This window comes from Phoenix dactylifera, chromosome 2 (assembly GCF_009389715.1).
Source record: "Phoenix dactylifera cultivar Barhee BC4 chromosome 2, palm_55x_up_171113_PBpolish2nd_filt_p, whole genome shotgun sequence".
In the NCBI taxonomy this organism is placed as follows: Eukaryota; Viridiplantae; Streptophyta; class Magnoliopsida; order Arecales; family Arecaceae; genus Phoenix; species Phoenix dactylifera.
Window position 1 is genome coordinate 7,625,298 of NC_052393.1, and position 19,109 is coordinate 7,644,406.

The 19,109-nt window shown below is 40.0% G+C and overlaps 2 protein-coding genes across 2 annotated transcripts; one reads left to right on the plus strand and one right to left on the minus strand.

Annotated features, from left to right (window-relative positions):
* The first annotated feature begins 1,032 nt into the window (after positions 1-1,032).
* On the plus strand, positions 1,033-5,088 carry LOC103710808 (cationic amino acid transporter 6, chloroplastic-like). Its single transcript, XM_008796706.3, has 5 exons — positions 1,033-1,433; positions 1,511-1,733; positions 2,135-2,465; positions 2,861-3,092; positions 3,727-5,088. The coding sequence occupies exons 1-5, from the start codon at positions 1,061-1,063 to the stop codon at positions 4,299-4,301; spliced, it is 1,734 nt and encodes a 577-aa protein (XP_008794928.1). The 5' UTR covers positions 1,033-1,060; the 3' UTR covers positions 4,302-5,088.
* A 1,242-nt stretch (positions 5,089-6,330) lies between these two features.
* Positions 6,331-17,773, minus strand: LOC103710809 (trihelix transcription factor ASIL2-like). The gene is made up of 2 exons (XM_039115992.1): positions 16,543-17,773; positions 6,331-6,672 (listed from the first exon to the last, which is right to left on the minus strand). Exon 1 carries the CDS (start codon positions 17,771-17,773, stop codon positions 16,547-16,549), a length of 1,227 nt encoding a protein of 408 aa, XP_038971920.1. The 3' UTR covers positions 6,331-6,672; positions 16,543-16,546.
* Between the last annotated feature and the right edge of the window lie 1,336 nt (positions 17,774-19,109).

The window sequence follows — 19,109 nt, forward strand, 5'->3', positions numbered from 1 at the left end:
AGGGTTATGGTGGCTGCTTGAAATATAGAACTCTTGCATTCACAAGTGTAGGTTTGAACTCTTGCATTCAATGAAGGCTTTCCAATCATAAAGCACGCGTTCCTGCAAGCATGTAGTCACATGCACATGTTCATATATCCATGCACTTGCATGCAACAAGGAGAAAAAGAACAAATTCTCTATAGCCCTGGCAATTTATGTAGAGACTCACATACGAGGATTAATTAGTACCACATGGAACAATCAGTGGAAGGTTATTAGGCCCAAAACTTAGCAACTTAATCCTTTTAAGTTGAATTGAGATCCAATTTACATATGAAGACCTTCTCCTGGAAATTAGTAGCTCTTGTGAAGAATGTTGACATGTGATCTGATAAGGTGCTGCGATGTTTATCCAATAGTAGTTGGACTCATGAAGTAAGGTTGCTGAGTTCGAGCCAGTTGTTTATCCAATAGGAATAGATTATCTTGAGTTAGTGATCCGAGAAAAAGGAATAAATCATCCTAGGCTAGTGAAATGGTAAATGGGGTTTCCCTCAAAAAAGAAAAGGCTGAAGTCTGAACTATATATTAAGCAATTGATTTATCCCAAATTTTAGATGGGAACCACAGCTTAAATGTGTGAGGTAAATATCCGAGATGGATTTGAAGATTGAGGCCCCGCTTAGCAACATCTGTGGTCAGATGGCTGGCAAGAATGAGTTAAAGGACATCATCATCATAGCAGCCCAACATAAGCATGTAACATAGAATTTGTGAGCAAACTAGCTAGGAGGGTCATTTGAAGGACGTTCATAAGCCAACGAACCTGAGATGGGGACAAGGTTGCACTTCCGATAAAGCCAAAGGACAACAGCAGTCATTCCATGGAAATCTAAGGATGAGCCATACATAGTTCCCTCCAAGTTTCAGGGACAGTAGGAATAATAGTCCATGATTCTTTTCTGATGAAAGGAATAGTCCGTGATTCTTAAAAAGCCTTGTGTGCTCATGTATAAAAGTAAGAACCCCTGCGCATAGAAGTCTGAGCACCAATATCCATCCATTCTCCAGTCCAAGAATGCCACTCCACCATCTTTCCTTCTCCACCATCCTCCACTCCCTCTCCCAAACGCCCCACAGGCTTAGGAGGAGAGCGTTAGTTACGTGGACCCCAGAGCAGGAGCTCAACCAAGTGAGGGAAAGATCTGGGGCAGACATGAAGAGGAAGCTCGAGTGGTACGACCTTGTGTCACTCGGTGTGGGGGGGATGCTTGGTGCTGGAGTCTTCGTGACGACAGGCAGGGTCGCCCATAAGGTCACAGGCCCTGCCGTCTTCGTTTCCTACATCGTTGCAGGAATATCAGCACTCCTTTCTTCACTGTGTTACACCGAGTTCTCTGTCGAGGCGCCGGTCGCCGGCGGGGCTTTTAGTTATCTAAGGATAACATTTGGTATGGTCGCTAATAGAACCTAATCTTTTAAATCTTATTGCGGACTTCTTTTTATGTTCGTATTTGAAATGTCATAGGAGAGTTTGTGGGCTATTTTGGAGGAGCAAATATATTAATGGAGTATGTTCTATCAAACGCGGCAGTGTCGAGAAGCTTTACGGAGTATTTGAGCAGTGCTTTGGGTTCGCAGAACCCAAACTCATGGAGGGTTGAAGTGCATGGCCTAGCCAAGGGCTATAACCAGCTGGATTTCCCTGCTGTTGTTCTTGTCCTTCTCCTCACCCTATGCCTTTGTCATGGGTATGAGTGCTCTACGCCTGTTATTTATTCTTTCATGTCATGTTTCTTTCTGAGCGTGTGATTTTTTATTTGGAGTCTGTATGCTTTTAAGCGTTTGCTTGTCTTTGAGATAGTGGGTTATTTATACTCATCGGTTTGTTCCCTTACAAAGTTTGGTATGCGTTTGATTTTGATATTAAAAACCTATGGGTTATTTCTTTGACTAATTTGTTGATGATATTGTCCTCAATGCTTCTGTTATCGGTCACCTATTTAGTCTCCATGCATCACCAGCGTCTGTCTATATTTATGGTCATTATTATGGTGTCAGTATGATATAGTAATTAATACTAGTGAATCCATAAAGAAGTATTTTCTTCCTATGGATTATGGAGTAACAAATACTCTTGTTGGGATTTCAGCACGAAGGAGAGCTCCATGTTGAACCTTGTGATGACAGTCTTTCATGTGATCTTCTTTGGATTTGTTATTGTTGCTGGTTTCTGCAACGGGAGTCCAAGAAATTTGGTGAAGCCTAAAGGGCTGCTTCCTTTTGGCGCGAGAGGGATTCTTGATGGAGCAGCCATAGTATACTTCAGCTACATTGGCTATGATTCCGTGTCGACCATGGCAGAAGAGATCAGGAACCCCTCAAAAAGCCTTCCTATTGGCATTGCCGGGTCGGTGCTCATCGTCTCCACACTCTATTGTCTGTTGGCCTTGGCTTTGTGCTCCATGATTCCTTACAATGAGGTAGTGAACTTTTTCTTTTCTTTTTTCTTTTCTTTTTTTTATTTTTTTGTATGTGTAGTTTGGGGGAAAGTTAAGGGACCTTTCGCTTGAGTGTCAGTCAGTGAGTGTCTGTGTGTGTGTGCGAGAGAGAGTTTTCAGAGCCAAAAGTGATGCTTTGAAGCCTAACCATGTTCATAGACAAGTTGCTGTAAGGATTATTCCTCACTAAAATGGTTGGTGGTACTGAAAAGCACTGGTTACAGCCATATCTGGAAATCATACAGAAACTTCTTCAGAAATATCTTCTAATTTTACTCGACAAAAGTAGTTCCATGGGGAATACCCATCTAGCTAGGGAGCCATTGTATTAATTGGATCGATCGTCTTAGCTAAGACCATACTTCTTGTGAGTGCAGATATCAGCGAAGGCATCATTTTCTTCGGCTTTCCAGAAGAAGGTGGGTTGGAAGTGGGCGAGCAATACCATTGGAGCTGGGGCGAGCTTGGGTATCGTGGCGTCCCTCCTGGTTGCCATGCTAGGCCAGGCAAGGTACCTGTGCGTCATTGCGAGAGCTCGGCTCGTGCCACTCTGGTTAGCCAAAGTGCACCCTTCTACTGGGACCCCAATGAATGCAACAATCCTCTTGGGTAGGAAGTGCAACAACATCTCATCCAAATCTTAACTTCTCTAGCTATATATGATCATGCTTTTTCCGAAATGGCTTCATATATACAATGGTTCCCCCAAGAGACCACTCTAGAAACATGTATTAAAAATATAGATTTTTTCAGAAAGCCAAGTAATCTCATCTAGAAACACAAAGTGAAGGATAATTTCAATCAAATTTAGAAACTATATAGTTCTGCTGCAAGCTTTATCTTTGGCCAATGCTATTCATTGTTTTAAAGATCATAGAAGCGGAGCTCCCTAAGGGCTGATCCCGGGACAGCAGGCACCCCACTAAACCCTTGTGAAATAAATTTTACATTATCTGCAGCCTTGTTGCTTTCTCTACTAATCTGGTAGACTTCATGAGATTAAGCTTATATATATATTTCCAAGAGAAGAGGAGAGAAATAAGAAGGACAAGCTTGATCGTGTATTGACTACAACTAGAACTAATTTCTCGTGATTTCTTTTTTTCACTCGAAAATAAAATCAATAAATAAAAAGTTTAATTTTGAGAGGACTGAAGCTGGTTGAAAAGGGTGTTTCTATTATCAAAGCTTATCGACGCAAGAGGAAACTAAAGCAAGAATTCCATGCTCCCACATGATGCAGGACTCTTCACAGCATCGATTGCACTGTTCATGGATCTTGAGATTGTGCTGGAAATGATATCAATTGGAACGCTGCTAGTCTTCTACTTGGTAGGCAATGCACTGGTCTATCGGCGCTATGTGAGAGTGGGCAGGAACCGCCCGCTCCCCACACTCCTTTTCCTGCTGCTCCTCACGTCAAGCTCCATCGGCTTCTCCTTATCATGGAAGCTCGAGGAAGGATACTGGTGGGGGCTGGCCTTGTTCGGCGGTGCCTTGGTTCTTATCACTGCTTTCTTTCATTATAGAGTCCCTTGCCATCACCGGCCGCCGGAGTGGTCGGTGCCATTCATGCCGTGGCCGGCTGCAGCCTCCATCTTCCTCAATGTGTTCCTCATGACTACTCTCAAAGCAAAGGCTTTCGAGAGGTTTGCTGTGTGGAGTTTTGTGATCACATTGTTCTATGTGTTGTATGGGGTGCACTCCACATACCATGCAGAAGAAATGGAGATGGAGAGAGGAATAGATCAAGGAGATGCAAACCCGCCATCTCCCCATGATCAGCAAGCAGCCAAACTGGACGTACAGGCGCCTTAGTTCATTATGGTAGCTCAACTTTGTTGCCTTCTTGGGTGCCTCCACTGCATAAGATATTGGAATCCTACTTCAGCAAAAAAAAAAAAAGAGAGAAAGAAATTCTCTCTGAAGAGCCATTGAGGAGGATTAGACCAAAATAGAGGTAGATCTCCCTCATATGGTCTCATGCTTTCCCTTTAAGTTTCAATTTTTTACCTGCCATGATTGTGAGAGACATCTGCATATATAGCGGACACACAAAAGTGTGTAAACCCTTTGGTTTCAGAAAAGAGTGTGATCAATATGCAGGAATGGTTTTAGATCTTTTGTAATTAGTTTTGGTTTTGGTTTGCCTCAATCAAATTGTAATTTCCAATTCAAAAAAATGATATAGTTGTAATTTGCCTTTGCTTTTTTTTTTTTTACTTCCCTTATGGTTCATGTACCTCCTCCGGTGCAATTACTAATACTCAACTTTATTTGCAGGTGACCTTCATTTTAGGACTAGGGCCTTGTTGGAGGACTATGTGTAGCTCAGCTCTGCTACAAGCGTAATGTGTTTGGATTTGGTTCAGAATGCATAACTGAGATAAATAAATGATGCTTCAGTACAAAAAAAATAAATAAATACTCCAAAACTTGGATCTAATTCAATCAAGCACTTCTCAGAGAAATGCCAAAAGATGTGCTTGAATGCACTTATTTCTTTTGGAGAGAAATTGGATGCACTAATTTTAGTGCAAAGCTTATTATGAAAGTTTTGCTCAACTTGACAAAGCAATGAAGCAAATTTTAACACCCTTATTCATCGATGGCTGTGCTGATCATGTTCCTTTGCAGCTCAGGCAGGGGAGAGAGAGTTGAGCTCGACCCCAATAATTTGATTCTAAGTTTTTTCGTCCCCTCCATCGTAATTCAATTACCTTGGTTGTTGCTTCCTTTCCAATAAATTAGAAAATGATATCTTGGGTGAATTGTGCATCAATTGTTAAAGAATGCAACATTCAACCAGCACAGAAATTTTCGACGTAACCACCTTATTTGTCGTCGAGCAAGCATCCCATCCACCAGTATTGCATTGCACCCATCTCATTGTTTAAGGAAAATTAACAATGCATGAGGGTGGAAGATGTGCATCCACATCAGAGATGCTTTCGTCTGACTTTGTTCTATGATCTGAGATTACAGTGTCACAATGTCATTTACTTCTTGCTGGTCTTACAATGTGGACACTGTGCTACCATTACTAAATCTATCGCTTCTGGTCCCTCAGTATAGGATTTGACAGTATGCCAAGGCAAAGAACAATGCTGTCCACATATGATAAGCTAATGTGGCAGCAGAACGCTTCCAGTTTGTAGACAACTCTTGCTTAAACTTGAACATAACTACTGCAGTAAATCACAAAAAAGAAAACACTGATGAACACGAACTAGCAATAAGCATCAGATTAGTGATTGGTAAATTCTCAACATTCAGAAAATCGATCAAAATTCCTGAATCAAAAATCAACGCAATCAATCGGTTGCTCAGTCCAGTTGCCCAATATAGCATGCAGGAGAAAGACTTAAAAGCTGAATAGATTCGGCGCCGCATTAACTGGATAATTGTAATCTACTCTCTCGCATGCTGATAATATCAACCACAGGACCATAAAATCATATCAAAGTTCCCGAGGACCACCTTGCAACGGGTAATGAGGAATAAAGCCGAGCATCTAGGAGGAGATCTCGACTTTCCAGAGGCATGCCTGATTAAGTTGATGAGCTGCTAAACTTTCATTATTATGATTCCATTCAGGAAATGGCCAAATCATAGCAATCAAACAATTTGCACTAGTATCAATGTTAGGACCACTGCCTTCTCAGCTAATGGTCCCAAGTCAAAGCCTTTTTAGTGCCCACCTGTGACTCAGACTCCCCTCATGGCAATTGTTATTCAGTACCAATCAGTACTTCTAATAGTTTGCAATCAAAGGCTCCATGTGGAGTCTTCATTGGATGGCCAGATACTGAGATGGCAATCACGTTGAATGGCTGATCACCTGTCATGCAAAACCCCCAATCATATCCCAGTTATATAGCACCTTATACCATGCCCCTAAATACAATCAAAGTACTACAGAATGAGAAGCTGTTTTGTGTTTGTGTCAAAATAGATTCATGTTTCTTAAGATGTGAAAAGATGACAATCAAAGGAGTACACCTGCGGAACACCTGCATCCAATAGTCAATACATACCAACTCCTTTTAAATCATCACATCAAAACCACAGCCTACCTGGAACCTGGAGGTATTCTTGTTCACCCATGGAGTTTATGACAGCTGAAAAGATGTCCGAGGATATACCTCAGAATACCTCAAAGCCAGAGAACCAAATATTTTCCCATATCCTGCCGAACGCATCTCGTATCAGTCTTTTTCAGAACTCATATGGTCAACAGAAGAGCTTTTATACCTAAAAGCTTAACGATCTCAGAAAAACATAGCCCCTGAACAAGGAACAACACATCACAGAGTAGGCTAACAAGTTGAGAGAAAGTTAAGGAGGTTTATGGGTCTGACAAGAAAAATGGACGAAAATAATGCAGCAGCAGTAATGTTTCCTTTAGTTCTCCATAGCATTTTGTCATGATTCTCTTCTCACCAAAATACGAATTCAACAAATTAAAGTTGCTCTGTCCGTATGTTGGTAACATAAAAAAGTCAGCACTGATGAGGCACGACAGGAAACATAACTGGGGGCAAGTTAGATCCGTGAAACAGCAACAGCGATCCATTTGCTTGACAGCAACGGTACTCAAGATGGAGCAAACAACAAGAACTAATAAATCTCTCAATATACGCCATACAAGTACAAAATTCACAAGCATTACTCGGCTAGAAATTCTGGTTTTATGTTTAGCAACAATTAAAAAAGTCAAAAACATACATATAGCATAACTTTAAAGAAAAGATGAGACAGCATATCATGTCTATTATTTAAATTCTATCAGGTATGTATACCCCAAAATCACAGAACCATGTTCATTAGAAAAGGAATTTGAAAAGGCTAAACTGTGTATAGAAAAAAGAAAAATCCAATCCAATGGGCTTTCCGTAACAAGATATAATCCAAGGGGCTTGCTGCAGAATATACGAGATACAGATCTGACAACCTGGCTAATTGAAGTTATGTGCACGGGCCTCCATGCATATGTCCAAGTAAACAGCCTATAACCATGAGAGAGAATTTAAAGAGAGATGCCTTCTCTATTATCCCATCTTTCTCAAGGGCCAAAAATTTCTTCCATCTAGGCTAAATCCTGCCTTCCCTCTTTCCCAATCTTGTATTGCTAACCTCTTCCTATTTTGTTCAAAGTTTACTTCAATCCTTCAAATCAAGAAAACCTCCATCACACATTACAGAAGATTAAAAAATCCTACTTAGTTCCTCATCACAAGATCCTTTGCTGGTACAGCTTTTCATCTTTTATTGTTTTACACACCAACAAATTGGTCCTCAGATTTGCCATACATCCACCTGAAGCATTTTATCTATAAGAATGTCTGCATGCATACTGTTTGTCATACATTATTCAGGCCCCTCAAAGGTGCTAAGTTACAACTCAGATGTGTTTATTAATGTAAGATGATCAGGCAACGATGAAGGGAAAAAACAGCTCTAGTTCATCAAACAACGTTAACCTAATAGGATAGTATATCTTTAATCTTCCATCCTCATTTTTCTTTGTTATATGTCTGTGCATAAACATAACCATAGCTACTGAACCTTTCCCCCTACTAAAAAAATCTGCTTTAAGCATCCTTAGGTTTCTTCTCTCATATAGCATATCCATTGTAAACAAATATAAACCCCTACTTACTAAGAAATTCCAAGAGAGGATTGCAAGTCTGTACAATGACGATTTGTTACACACCTAATTATATTTTGTTACTTAAATACGGCCATAAAGAAGGCTCTGTTAAACTCAGGTATGGGCTGATCAAAATTCAAACATGCAATGGAGAAACCAACATTGAGATCATTTCTCTTGACAAGAGAATTCACCATACGATTTGCAGGTTGCCATATCGCAGAAGAGACAAAAGGACCATCGACTGACATGGGTATGAAATCTTGACAAACACTTAAAGCGAGTGGAAAATCTCTACTTGATGGAAAACAAGTTTGCCTTGCACCAACTTCCTCAGATGGAAGATGAACCAAGTGTCTTGGCCACCAAATGACCAGGAAAGCGTGGGAGTTTTTGATAATCCAATAAGGTGGCCAGTCATAAGAAAAGCAGGTCCCATACCTTAATAACTGAAATCCCCAGTCCTACTCTCTCACTTCCACCTGGAAGACTCCAGATACCTAGCTTAATCTTGATCTGTACCCTAGTAAGATTCTACATTAAATTATATAACAGCCAACTGAATATTCGACTGGAATCCTTTGCATGAGTGGTAAATTAAGAAAAGAAAAGTTTCTCATCCTCAGTTATTTTTTTATGGGGTATATAGTAATTCAACAGACACCAGTTCTACAAGAATCAATTAACTGTTATATTAACATCGACAATTCTATGTTAAAGAAAAAAAAGTTCATCATGAATAGATAAGCCATAATAATTATATGAACAGCCATTTAGCAAATGAAAAGCTAAACCAATCTGACAACTTTAACTCAACCACCTAGTTGGCCATACAAATGCCACCAAAAGGCTAGCACCAAATTGGACATTCTAGACAATATACCTTATTGCAGTCTGCTGCATCAGAGCCTCAAAATGGTATTTTTGCATCATTTACAAAAAATAAAAAATGGCAAAGATATTACTTTCAGCATTTTCCACTACTTTCATATGTTAAGAGCTATACAAAAAAAAAAAAAAAAAACTGTAATAGAAGTAAAAAAATCTTTGGTAAAGAAGAGGGGACTCAAAGTCTTGCTTATCCAGCATTAGTTATATCATGTTCTTCTCTTCAAGACCTTGAAATTGGACTTCATGAACATGGCACCCTTGCATAATCACAAACCACAAGAAAATAAAGTTACCTTATGTCGTGCAAAGAACCAATATCATGAAATTTTCTCGAGTATCTCTACTAATAATGCCCCAACGGCACAAATTTAAGTTGTCTTCCGTTTGCTCAATCCACTATAGCAAAAAGGTTTTCCAACTTTGCCATCAAAAGCATTTGTCAAAATCACTATATAGCAATCTAAACATGAACATATGCAGTGCACAGATAAATTATATAACAAGTAACATGTCAAAAGTACCATTTTTACTGGCCAATTTTGGCTGATAAAAAGCTCCATTCCATAAAGTCAATGGTACAACAAAACCAAGCTATAAGGTCCATCTTACATGTATTTCTAATTAATAGGATGATGATCTTGGATGAAAACACTCCATTACCAGGATTCGGATCCCTTTTATTGCATCGCAAAAAGGTAAACATGTCCCTCTAGGTCCACAATCACTATTATGTTTTAATAGACTAAGTATCAACGCTACATGACCTATACTCGATATTGCCACATCCCTTGACATCCACTTGATAAAAGGCACCGCAAGGTGGCCAGCACATTGTTTGTGAATTGTATCTAAGTTATGCAAACAATCATTGGTCAATCCAAGGCAACCCTTGGCATTTAATTCTGCCAAGGCCTTCATTTACCACCCCATGTTAAATTATTAATGTCTGCTATATATACACAAACATATGCAGGGAAGCATGCATGCAAGGAGATACATATCAATCCATGCATGTATATGCACACGGGAATGAATGCACAGAGTGCCCCAATCGCCAGAAATAAATTCCCAACCCATGCCCATTTGCTTGATGAATATAGTTGATATACAACATCATTATTATGCATGCTATATTGTTCATGAAGAGAAATTTCCAAGATTAAGGTAATCATCAAGCACATTAAAAGAGAATTCCACCATCAGAAAATTTAGAGAAATCGATTAGATGTTTGTTAAGAGGAAAATCTGGTATCAATTCATGTCTAGAGATTCTCCTCATAAACCTTAAAATATACCTCCCAAAGTAAAGAAGAAAAATAAGAGAACATATGAACTTTGTATCATGTTTGTTTGATAAGAAGCCTACTGGTGAGAGCTTAATTTATTTATTCATCAATTGTAAAATCTTACTAAACACTCCCAACTAATTTGAAAAATTGGATGTATAATGTTCTTATTTGCTTATGGACTTGCACTGAAACTTAGTTCTTCACTAGTTTTATTTTTAAAGTATGAAAAATTTAAGCAAAAAAGCGAAAGGGTGAGACCTAGATCTTCAAATTTCATTACAATACTGAGTCTCTAATCCTTGTTGTGCTTGGATTAGAAAAATTTTGCTTGGATCATCAAGGAATCCAATACAAAAGTTAGTATGATAACTAAGTATCTTCAAGCTAAACTAGTAAAAATATCTCTTTGTGCCGCGAATCATCCACTCTCAAACTGCTTGGGCACAGGCCTAGTTGCTCCTCCTTTGGGCCCAATAGGGGCAATTTTTTTGGGTACTCTAAAGCCCTTTCCCAAAACATTGGTGAATTAGTAATTTGGTTTTCATGAAAAAATAGGGGAGATTCAACCAACCATATGCACTATCTTTTCTTGCTCTCTCTTACCAAAGCTGCTAGAAAAACTGCCAGTTGACACTCCATTTTGCTCACAACTCAAATCAAATATCCTCTCCAACAGACTTAAATCTTTTTTTATGTGTTCTCCCCTTGACACCGTGTGAAAAGTGAAGAGTGATTTGATCATCGGGATTAAACTCTGAGATCAACACACAAATTGAAGGTAAACTGAATGGAAGCACCCTTTGTTCCGTGAAAGAAGTTATCTCCAAGAATTTTTAGTAATATATCAAAAGGCCAAACCCTTTATACAATGTATGAGAAGCATATATAGGACATGACCCCTAACTCGGGCATTAAACCCGATAAAAAGTCATACTAGAAAGAGGACCCAATAAATAAAGAAACATGGTAGAATTTTTCAACTACAAATACAAAAACCTGACTAAAATTTGATACTTTCAAAAATATATGCTTATTGAAGTCTTTGCCCACTAATATGCCAGCTCCTACAAAGCTTAGCATGGTCCGGCTAGTCATAGTACTTGCTAACTGCATCCTATGCTATATCCATTTTAGATTCAATTTTATATCAAATTTGTCACTTAATTCCTACATAAGGCCCTTAGTAACCAAGTACCACTTTACCTCATTTTTCAATACATAAAAACAATACACTGGAACTACAACTTCTTTCTACCCTCATTACACTTCTTGTTTCCAAAACGGCCTATTGCAAATTTCAGAAAGGAAGCTATTTTTTTCTCAAAATCCAAATTTTCTTGTACGCCTTCCCTTTTCCAGAATTGTGAAGTAATGACAAAAAAAAAATAACAAAAGGATAAGAAAGAAAAAAAAGAAAGGCATTTTATAGGTTTTATTTTTTCCTAGGGAAAATATTTGTTTGCTTGATTTGTATTTAGAATTTTGTAGTTCAATGCCTTCGGGATGGGTGGAGAGATAGGAGCTATGTTGCCACAACTAGAATTAGACACGTGGAACGAGGTGAGACAGCAGACCAAATAGAGAGAATAGAGGAAAAGGAGAAATGTGAGAACAGAAGGAAAGGTAGGACTGAGTAAAGATGATGATAATTTGAATATTTACTATAGAGCTAGGCATAAGGAGTTAGGTCAAGCCCATCAGAAGAATAGCAAAAATGTGGACATTCCCAGTCGAGAGGTGGGGCAGTAGAGAGAATAAAGGAAAAGGCAAAATGACTAAAGATGATGATAATTTGAACTTTTACTATAGATCTGGGCATAAGCATTTAGGTCAGGCCCATCAGAAGAATAGCAGAACTGCGGACGTTCCAAGTTGAGAGGTGAGACAGGAGACCGAGTAGAGAGAATAGAGGAAAGGAGAAATGTGAGAACCAATAAAACAGAAGGAAATGTGGGAGTGAGTAAAGATGATGATAATTTGAACTTTTACCATAGAGCTGGGCATAAGGAGTTAGGGCGAGCCCATCGGAAGAATAGCAGAAATGTGGACATTCCAAGTCGAGGCTGATCAGGTCTAACTCATAATACCAGCGAAACATTCTTCCACAATGATCAATCTACCAATACATGAAAGATATACATGTCCACATTCTTTCTTTCTTTCTTTCTACAAACATAAAAGTGAGAGAAGTTAATTTTCTTTCTTTCTTTCTTTCTTTTCTGTCTTCTAAAGAAATAAAGGAAAGAAGATCATATCTGATCATACTTATTCTTGCACTTCTTCCCCCATTTTGGCTTCACTCTTCCTCCTCCTCCTCCTATTCTCTCTCCTGCCTCTCAGTCTCAAACAACCTTTTAAAAGTACACTTAGATTTGTCATAAGCACCTGCCTCCTCCTCCTTCTCTCTCTCCTGCCTCTCAGGCTCAAACAACCTTTCAAAACTACAATTAGATATGTCATCAGCACCTGCATAAATAGATCGATGAATTAGACCTAGGAAGAAACATCTCAACCTAGTCTTCGGCATGCTAGGGCAGGCACTTCTAGCCCATTGTATCAGGCCTGTTCATATGTTTTGGCCTGATCAATTTTTGGCTCGGCCCAAGATTGCTCAAACAACATAAACAGACCCAACCAAGCCAAGCCCAATTGCATATATGAGTATAAACTTTTAATATATCTGAAATTTCCCCTTGTCCTAATCACATGGAGAAGTATCTCAATGTGTCCCCTTCCTATCCTTCCCTCTCTTTTTGCCACCACACATCCATTCTCTCTCAATCTCAATCTCTTTCTCGGTCTATCTGCAATACCAAACCACAGCAATTGGAAGCATCACCTCTACAACCACCATCACTCCTTGCTCTCCCACTCCTATCCATCTGCACTCTGAGATGACTGACATTGGAGGAGGCAACCATTACAGGCCATTACAAACATCACACCATGAGGAGGCAATCTTCGCCAATCTTCAAGATCAACACAGCTCTCTCAACCACTACCTGCCCCCTCCTCTGTTGCAAACATGTAAGTATTCAAATCCGGCGTAACTAGCTTAGGCCACGATAGGCCTATGTCGAGCCTAAGGCATTATTTTGGGCCAGATAAGTCAAGGCTAACACCAAGCTAGGCTCAAGCTACCACTTTGTGGCTTGACTTTTGGTCGTGGACTAGCCCGCACTCAGCCTAACACAACCCATGTCCGTGTTTATCATGAATCCCTGAGAGCCATGTGTGCAGCCCTAATCTTTAGGTGCCTCTTTCCACTCCACACATCGCATGACACACAACTATATAATATTTGTCTCAAACCAGCAAATAACCCATAAAATCCATCCATTCACCTAAGTCATCTCTCACTAAATCTAAACCCCAAAAACTCCTAATTACACTTAAAAACTCCTAATTACCCTCTTGCTAGTATGTTTTTGCAGCACATGAGATTTCTCTATTGTAAGCTCTCAAAAGCATCCCTCTTCTTCTTAAAAACCTAATTTACTTCTCCTTCCATTCTTCATGTTGCTCTTGAAATCTTAGAATAATGAGTTGCATTACAAGAACAACATGGTTTTGACGCCAAGAAACATTTCAATATGAGCGTAATAGGTTGCTCATAAGGTTGCTCGATTATGACCTGAAAGTAATAGGTTCGAAGCACGAAAAAAGTCTCTCCACACACGGGGGTAACGCTGCATATCTCTAGCCCTCCGAAGACCTACAATAGCGAGAGCCTCGTGCACTAGACTATCCTTTTTTAAACATTTCAAATATGAACCTTTTAAAAGGGATGCAACAGAGTAAACATTCTCCCAAACCTAATATGCCTACCACTCCTATCATTTTTATTTCAATCCTTTAGGAACTTTAATAAGAATCCTTTTAAAAGGATTCTTACCAAAGAAAAATGAATCAAAATTGAAAACTTTCCAATCTAGGTACCCACCATCAAGATTAAACATATTCCTTTGCTCAATTCTAGTCTAATCTAGGTACTCACCAAATGAAAGCCATGTGAATCAAGTTGATCAACAAAACCGAGGTCCATGGAGTTCCTACTTTACCCTAATTTATGACTCTATATGAGAATAATTGACATATTTTAGATATAAGTAATTTAAAAATAAGTTAGTAAAGAAGTATTATAAGTATCAGCCATCTATTGCATCAAATATAAACTTTACTACAAGAATTTCTTGATGATTTGTAGATTCGATGAAAGAACATCAAACATAAATTAAGTACTCATCATAATTGATGATGTTTGTGTTTTTAAAACAAAACCAAAGCCACTTGTGCATTTGTTCTAGACTAGCCCATTTGTTTCAATTAAAATAAAACATCAAAAACAAAAGAAAGAAAAAAGTTAAGACTTATCAAGAGGCTAATAAGGAGGAGCTTGTGAATGTGCCTTCAACTTGGATTGTCCAAACTCTAAAGCAGCATCAACTACAAATAGAAACTTCAATGCATAGCTGATCAAAAACTATACACGAATTGTGCATCCCCGAGCATGATGCTTGAATAACACTGCATTATACAGTCGAAAAGTCCACTCAAATTGGACTTATGCAATTGCTTTAGGACTGAGAAAGATGGCCAGAAAATTCTGATTTCAACTTCAAAATTCAAGCCATATTAGAAATAATATGGTGTAGTTTATTTTCCTTTGTTAACTAGAATTGTACTGAAGAAGTAATGCTTTATTCATATAATGAATCATAGATTTCGAACAAAAGTTGGACATGAACATATATGCAAAAGAGGAGAACATGGCAAGACTCTAATGAAACAATTGAGAATCCAAGAGGCCATACTATTGCATCGTTTTTTTTTTTTTAAAGAATCAAATGCAAGAATGACAATGGAACTGACATGATAAAACAAATTCATTAACCTCACTAAGTTCCATTAATAAAAGAAATGCAATTTTTTTTTATAACACTATTGATCATAACATGATGCTAAATAAGCAAGCACAATATCATGAAAATGGGATTCTTGATCCATGTAGGAAAAAAATAGGAACCATGAAAAAAATAATCTTTCCCTTGCACTTCAAACACTGTTTAACATGAGGAAAGCCAGGAAAATGCTAGCGCTTCATGCAATCAAAGTATACGGGATGCAGTTGAAGATTAAGACATGTAGTGAAAATGTTTAAGACATTTCAGAAAAGCATATAATCAAGCAATATTCCAAGGAGAAGATAATTTGATTGTTCTTTAACATGAATGTAACAGTTACTCTCTTGTATGCATAAAAAGAAATTTTAGTAGGACCAGTTAGCACTATCTGGAGGTGAAGCTCAGGTAAAGCAGAGATTGCACATCTTGCCAGTTGCTCAACAATATAAGAGGAAGCATGGACTTAACTTATCTCAGCTTATACAACATCATGAGATTGAGAAGCAGATAAATCACTGAAAGAAGGACGAATAACACAGTGTTCACTTCAGAATCAATCTGATGCTTGGAAAGGGAATGGGGTGATGAATTTGCTCACAATACTATCTTTTTTTATAATTGGTACAAACATAAACAAGGTAAACTAAACTGCCTTGCCATAATTACATCTTACACTAACAAGAAAAACATCAGCTAAAATCAAAGCAAATAAAAATTAACAAGGCACAAACTTCATTTACAAAAAATGTGGAAAACAACAATAAGAAAGGAAAGTTCAACAAAACCTGCATGGCAAAAGTTCAACAAATACCAATTTCTGCCAGTCAGACTGGAGGTGATTCCTCTCAACCCATCAAGAACATTAAAATCATGAAACAAGAAAAACCTTTTTTACTGCCCTGATACAATATACATCAAACAGTAGCATCAGCAGTGGACAGTCAAAATTACAAGAAAAAGTTTCATTTTGTTCATAACCATACGGTAATTGCAGAGCAAAACATAAGAGCCTTGTCGGCGAAGTTTCCACAAAAGAAGAGAAAAGCAATTCCACCACCAATGCCAACTCAAAGCAAAAGAAACTCGCACATAATTTACCTTTATTAGCCATGCATAAAAAGAAAGAAAAGGAAGTGGAAATAATTCAAGCCAGTGCTTCATATATGATTCCATTAAAAACAAGAAAATAAAAACAAAGCACCCCGTCCCCATGATACCATCCATCCATCTTCCACACGGAGAATTCTATATCTACTTTCATACATAGCATTACCTTAACAAAAAGAGAAGAAAAGAAGTCGGAAACAAAAGAAAGGTGACACCTTTTCAAGCTTCGGGAGAGACCTTGGCCCTCTTCTTCCCCCCGAAGAAACCCTTGACGAAGGCGTCGACGATCCGGCGCTGGGAATCGAGGATCATCTCAGTGCGCTTCAACTCCATCTCCCTCCTCACCTTGTCCATCTCCCTCGCCATCTCCATCTTCATCTGCTCCATCCTCATGAACCCATCCCCCAGCATCCTCAGCGCCGAGACCATCTCCCCGACCGCATCCGACGAGTCCCTCTCCCTTCTCCTCCTGCTCTTCTCCAGCCGCCTCCTCATCTCCTCCATAGCCGGCCTTGCCCCGCCGTAGCCCTTGAAGAACCGGGTGGTAGGGCTAGGGTTCACGACGCCGCCTGCGCTCGGGGCCGGGGCCCTCTCCTCGACCCTAGATCCGGTGGTGATCTTGGACCGCACCGCCTTCGGGATGGTGAATCTGAGCCCCCCGCCGATCCCGCCGCCGTTGGCCATAAGGCGGTGGAGGCTGCGGGTGTTGGCGCCGCCGCCTCCGCCGGCACGGCCGCGGCCATCCTCCTCCTCCTCCTCCTCCTCGCCGTCGTCGTCGGAGCGGGAGCGCGGCGGGGCATGGGAGGAGGACGGGCGGGAGGCGGCGGCGACGGAGGACGAGGAGGGGGCGCTGCCGTGCTCCATGGCGTCCATCTTGCGGAAGTAGACCCAGGAGGAGGAGGGAGGGGCGGAGGGGTCGTGGGCGACGGAGCGCTGGCGCTCGGCGCGGTAGCGCTTGCGGAGCTTCTCGACCTTGTGGCGGCACTGGACGGAGGTCTTAGGGGAGGCCTGTGGTAGGCGCGAGCAACGGCGGGCGACGGCGTCGGCGACCTCCTGCCAGTGAGAGGCGCGCAGGTTGCCGCGGCGGAGGGCGTACCACTTGTCGCGGTAGGAGTCGATGAGGGCTAGGGTTTCCTCATGGGTCCAGCAGGGGGGAGGGAGGCGGCGGGAGGAGGCGGAGGAGGGGGGAGCCGGGAGAGGGAGGTGGGACGGGGATCGGGCCGGGGATGGCGAAGGGGAGGGTGAGGCGGCGGCCGCGGTGGCGGAGGGGGCGGAGGCGGAGGGGGGAGCGGGGGCGGAGGAGGAGGGGGGAGGGGAGGGAGAGGAGGGGGGGTCTTTGGTGGCGTCGGCGGCGGCGGCGGAGGAGGAGGAAGCCATGAGGGAGGAGGGTTTGGAGGAGGAGGTGGTGGTGGTTGGGGTGGGGAGGAGGTGGGAGAAAAGAGGCATACTTTTGTTGGATAGTTGGGGGGTGGATCGGGGCACCGCCTAGGGGTAGGCGGCTTACGCTGCGGCGCGCGCTAACGGGGGTGAGTGGTGGCCGCCCCCACCGCGGCGCGGGCGGTGTCTTGACCGGCTGATTGGGCAGCCTTGGTGGCGGTGTTTGGCTTTCGGAGCGGCTGGAAAATTTTTTGTGAATTATGCAGTTAACCCCTGGACGATAATTGACTGTTTGATTGGATCCAAAACTTCTAAAATGAAAGTTGGACCTGGTGTTAAAAGCATAATTTCATCTTTTCTGCCAAGTATAGATATTTTGTTCCACGTGGTGCTAAAAAACAGACTCTATTCAGAGTTCAGGGTAGAAACATTTAATTTTATGTTTTAATGTTTTTTAGAAAAATTAATTGCATGACAAAACTCAATATATGTATTATAGAATCACAACATGTAGTTCATAAATACGTGTGATATAATTAAAACAAATTATTTTAAATCATATCTAGACACATTTCTCTACCATGCATAGTGCCAGGCTAATGATAGGTATAGATATGGATATCTCAGTGATATGGATGCAACATAAAACTATCGTATATCTTCAGATTTTGTCTAAACTATACCTTATTGAAGGAAAAATTTACAATCTATCTTGTATTTATATAAGAAAAAAATAGCACTCTTATCTATCTAGTTAATAAGAGATAGCCTAAAATATCTTAGTTAATGGATATGTTCTTCTTATATAATTAGCAATTTACACCGGCTCAATTTAAAATAAAATCTTGTGAAGAATGACTACAATAATGGGTGTGGGATTATAGTGGAGTGATTTATCATTTTAAATCAATATAGTTTTCTTAATTATTGTATTACAAAGAGAATCACATGAATCATGCCAGATATTAATATTATATTAAAATAGTTTGTAATAGTATATCCTATCAAGGACATATTCTGCGATGATTGCCTAAGCATTCAACTTTTTTTCTTCTTTTTTTTTTGATTCTTTATAAACTCCTATTTTGATATGAGTAAAATAGTATGTTTGAATAGAATTTTTGCAACTACTTTGGCCGATATAGTTAGTAAAATATTTTATTAAATAATTATGGCAGCAAGATGTATGATTTAAAAATTATAATCATTTTATATATTATCGTATACTTGAGTATTTCCGAGTTAACAAAAAATTATTTTACACATCATGTGGCAAGTCATTTTTAACTTTTATCTTTACCATTAAATGCATCCAAAAATGAATATATCAATTCCATTACTAATAGCTCTTTGATGTCTTCATTGTCCTTCACAATGATGCCCTTTATGATTTAACATTGATTGT

Excerpts from the sequence above, each read along its gene's own strand:
- LOC103710808 (XM_008796706.3), top strand. The coding sequence starts at position 1,061 with ATGCCACTCCACCATCTTTCCTTCTCCACCATCCTCCACTCCCTCTCC. Across the intron at positions 1,434-1,510 it reads TTATCTAAGGATAACATTTG|GAGAGTTTGTGGGCTATTTT; the intron begins GTATGGTCGCTA and ends GAAATGTCATAG. Across the intron at positions 2,466-2,860 it reads CCATGATTCCTTACAATGAG|ATATCAGCGAAGGCATCATT; the intron begins GTAGTGAACTTT and ends TTGTGAGTGCAG.
- LOC103710809 (XM_039115992.1), bottom strand. The coding sequence starts at position 17,773 with ATGCCTCTTTTCTCCCACCTCCTCCCCACCCCAACCACCACCACCTCC.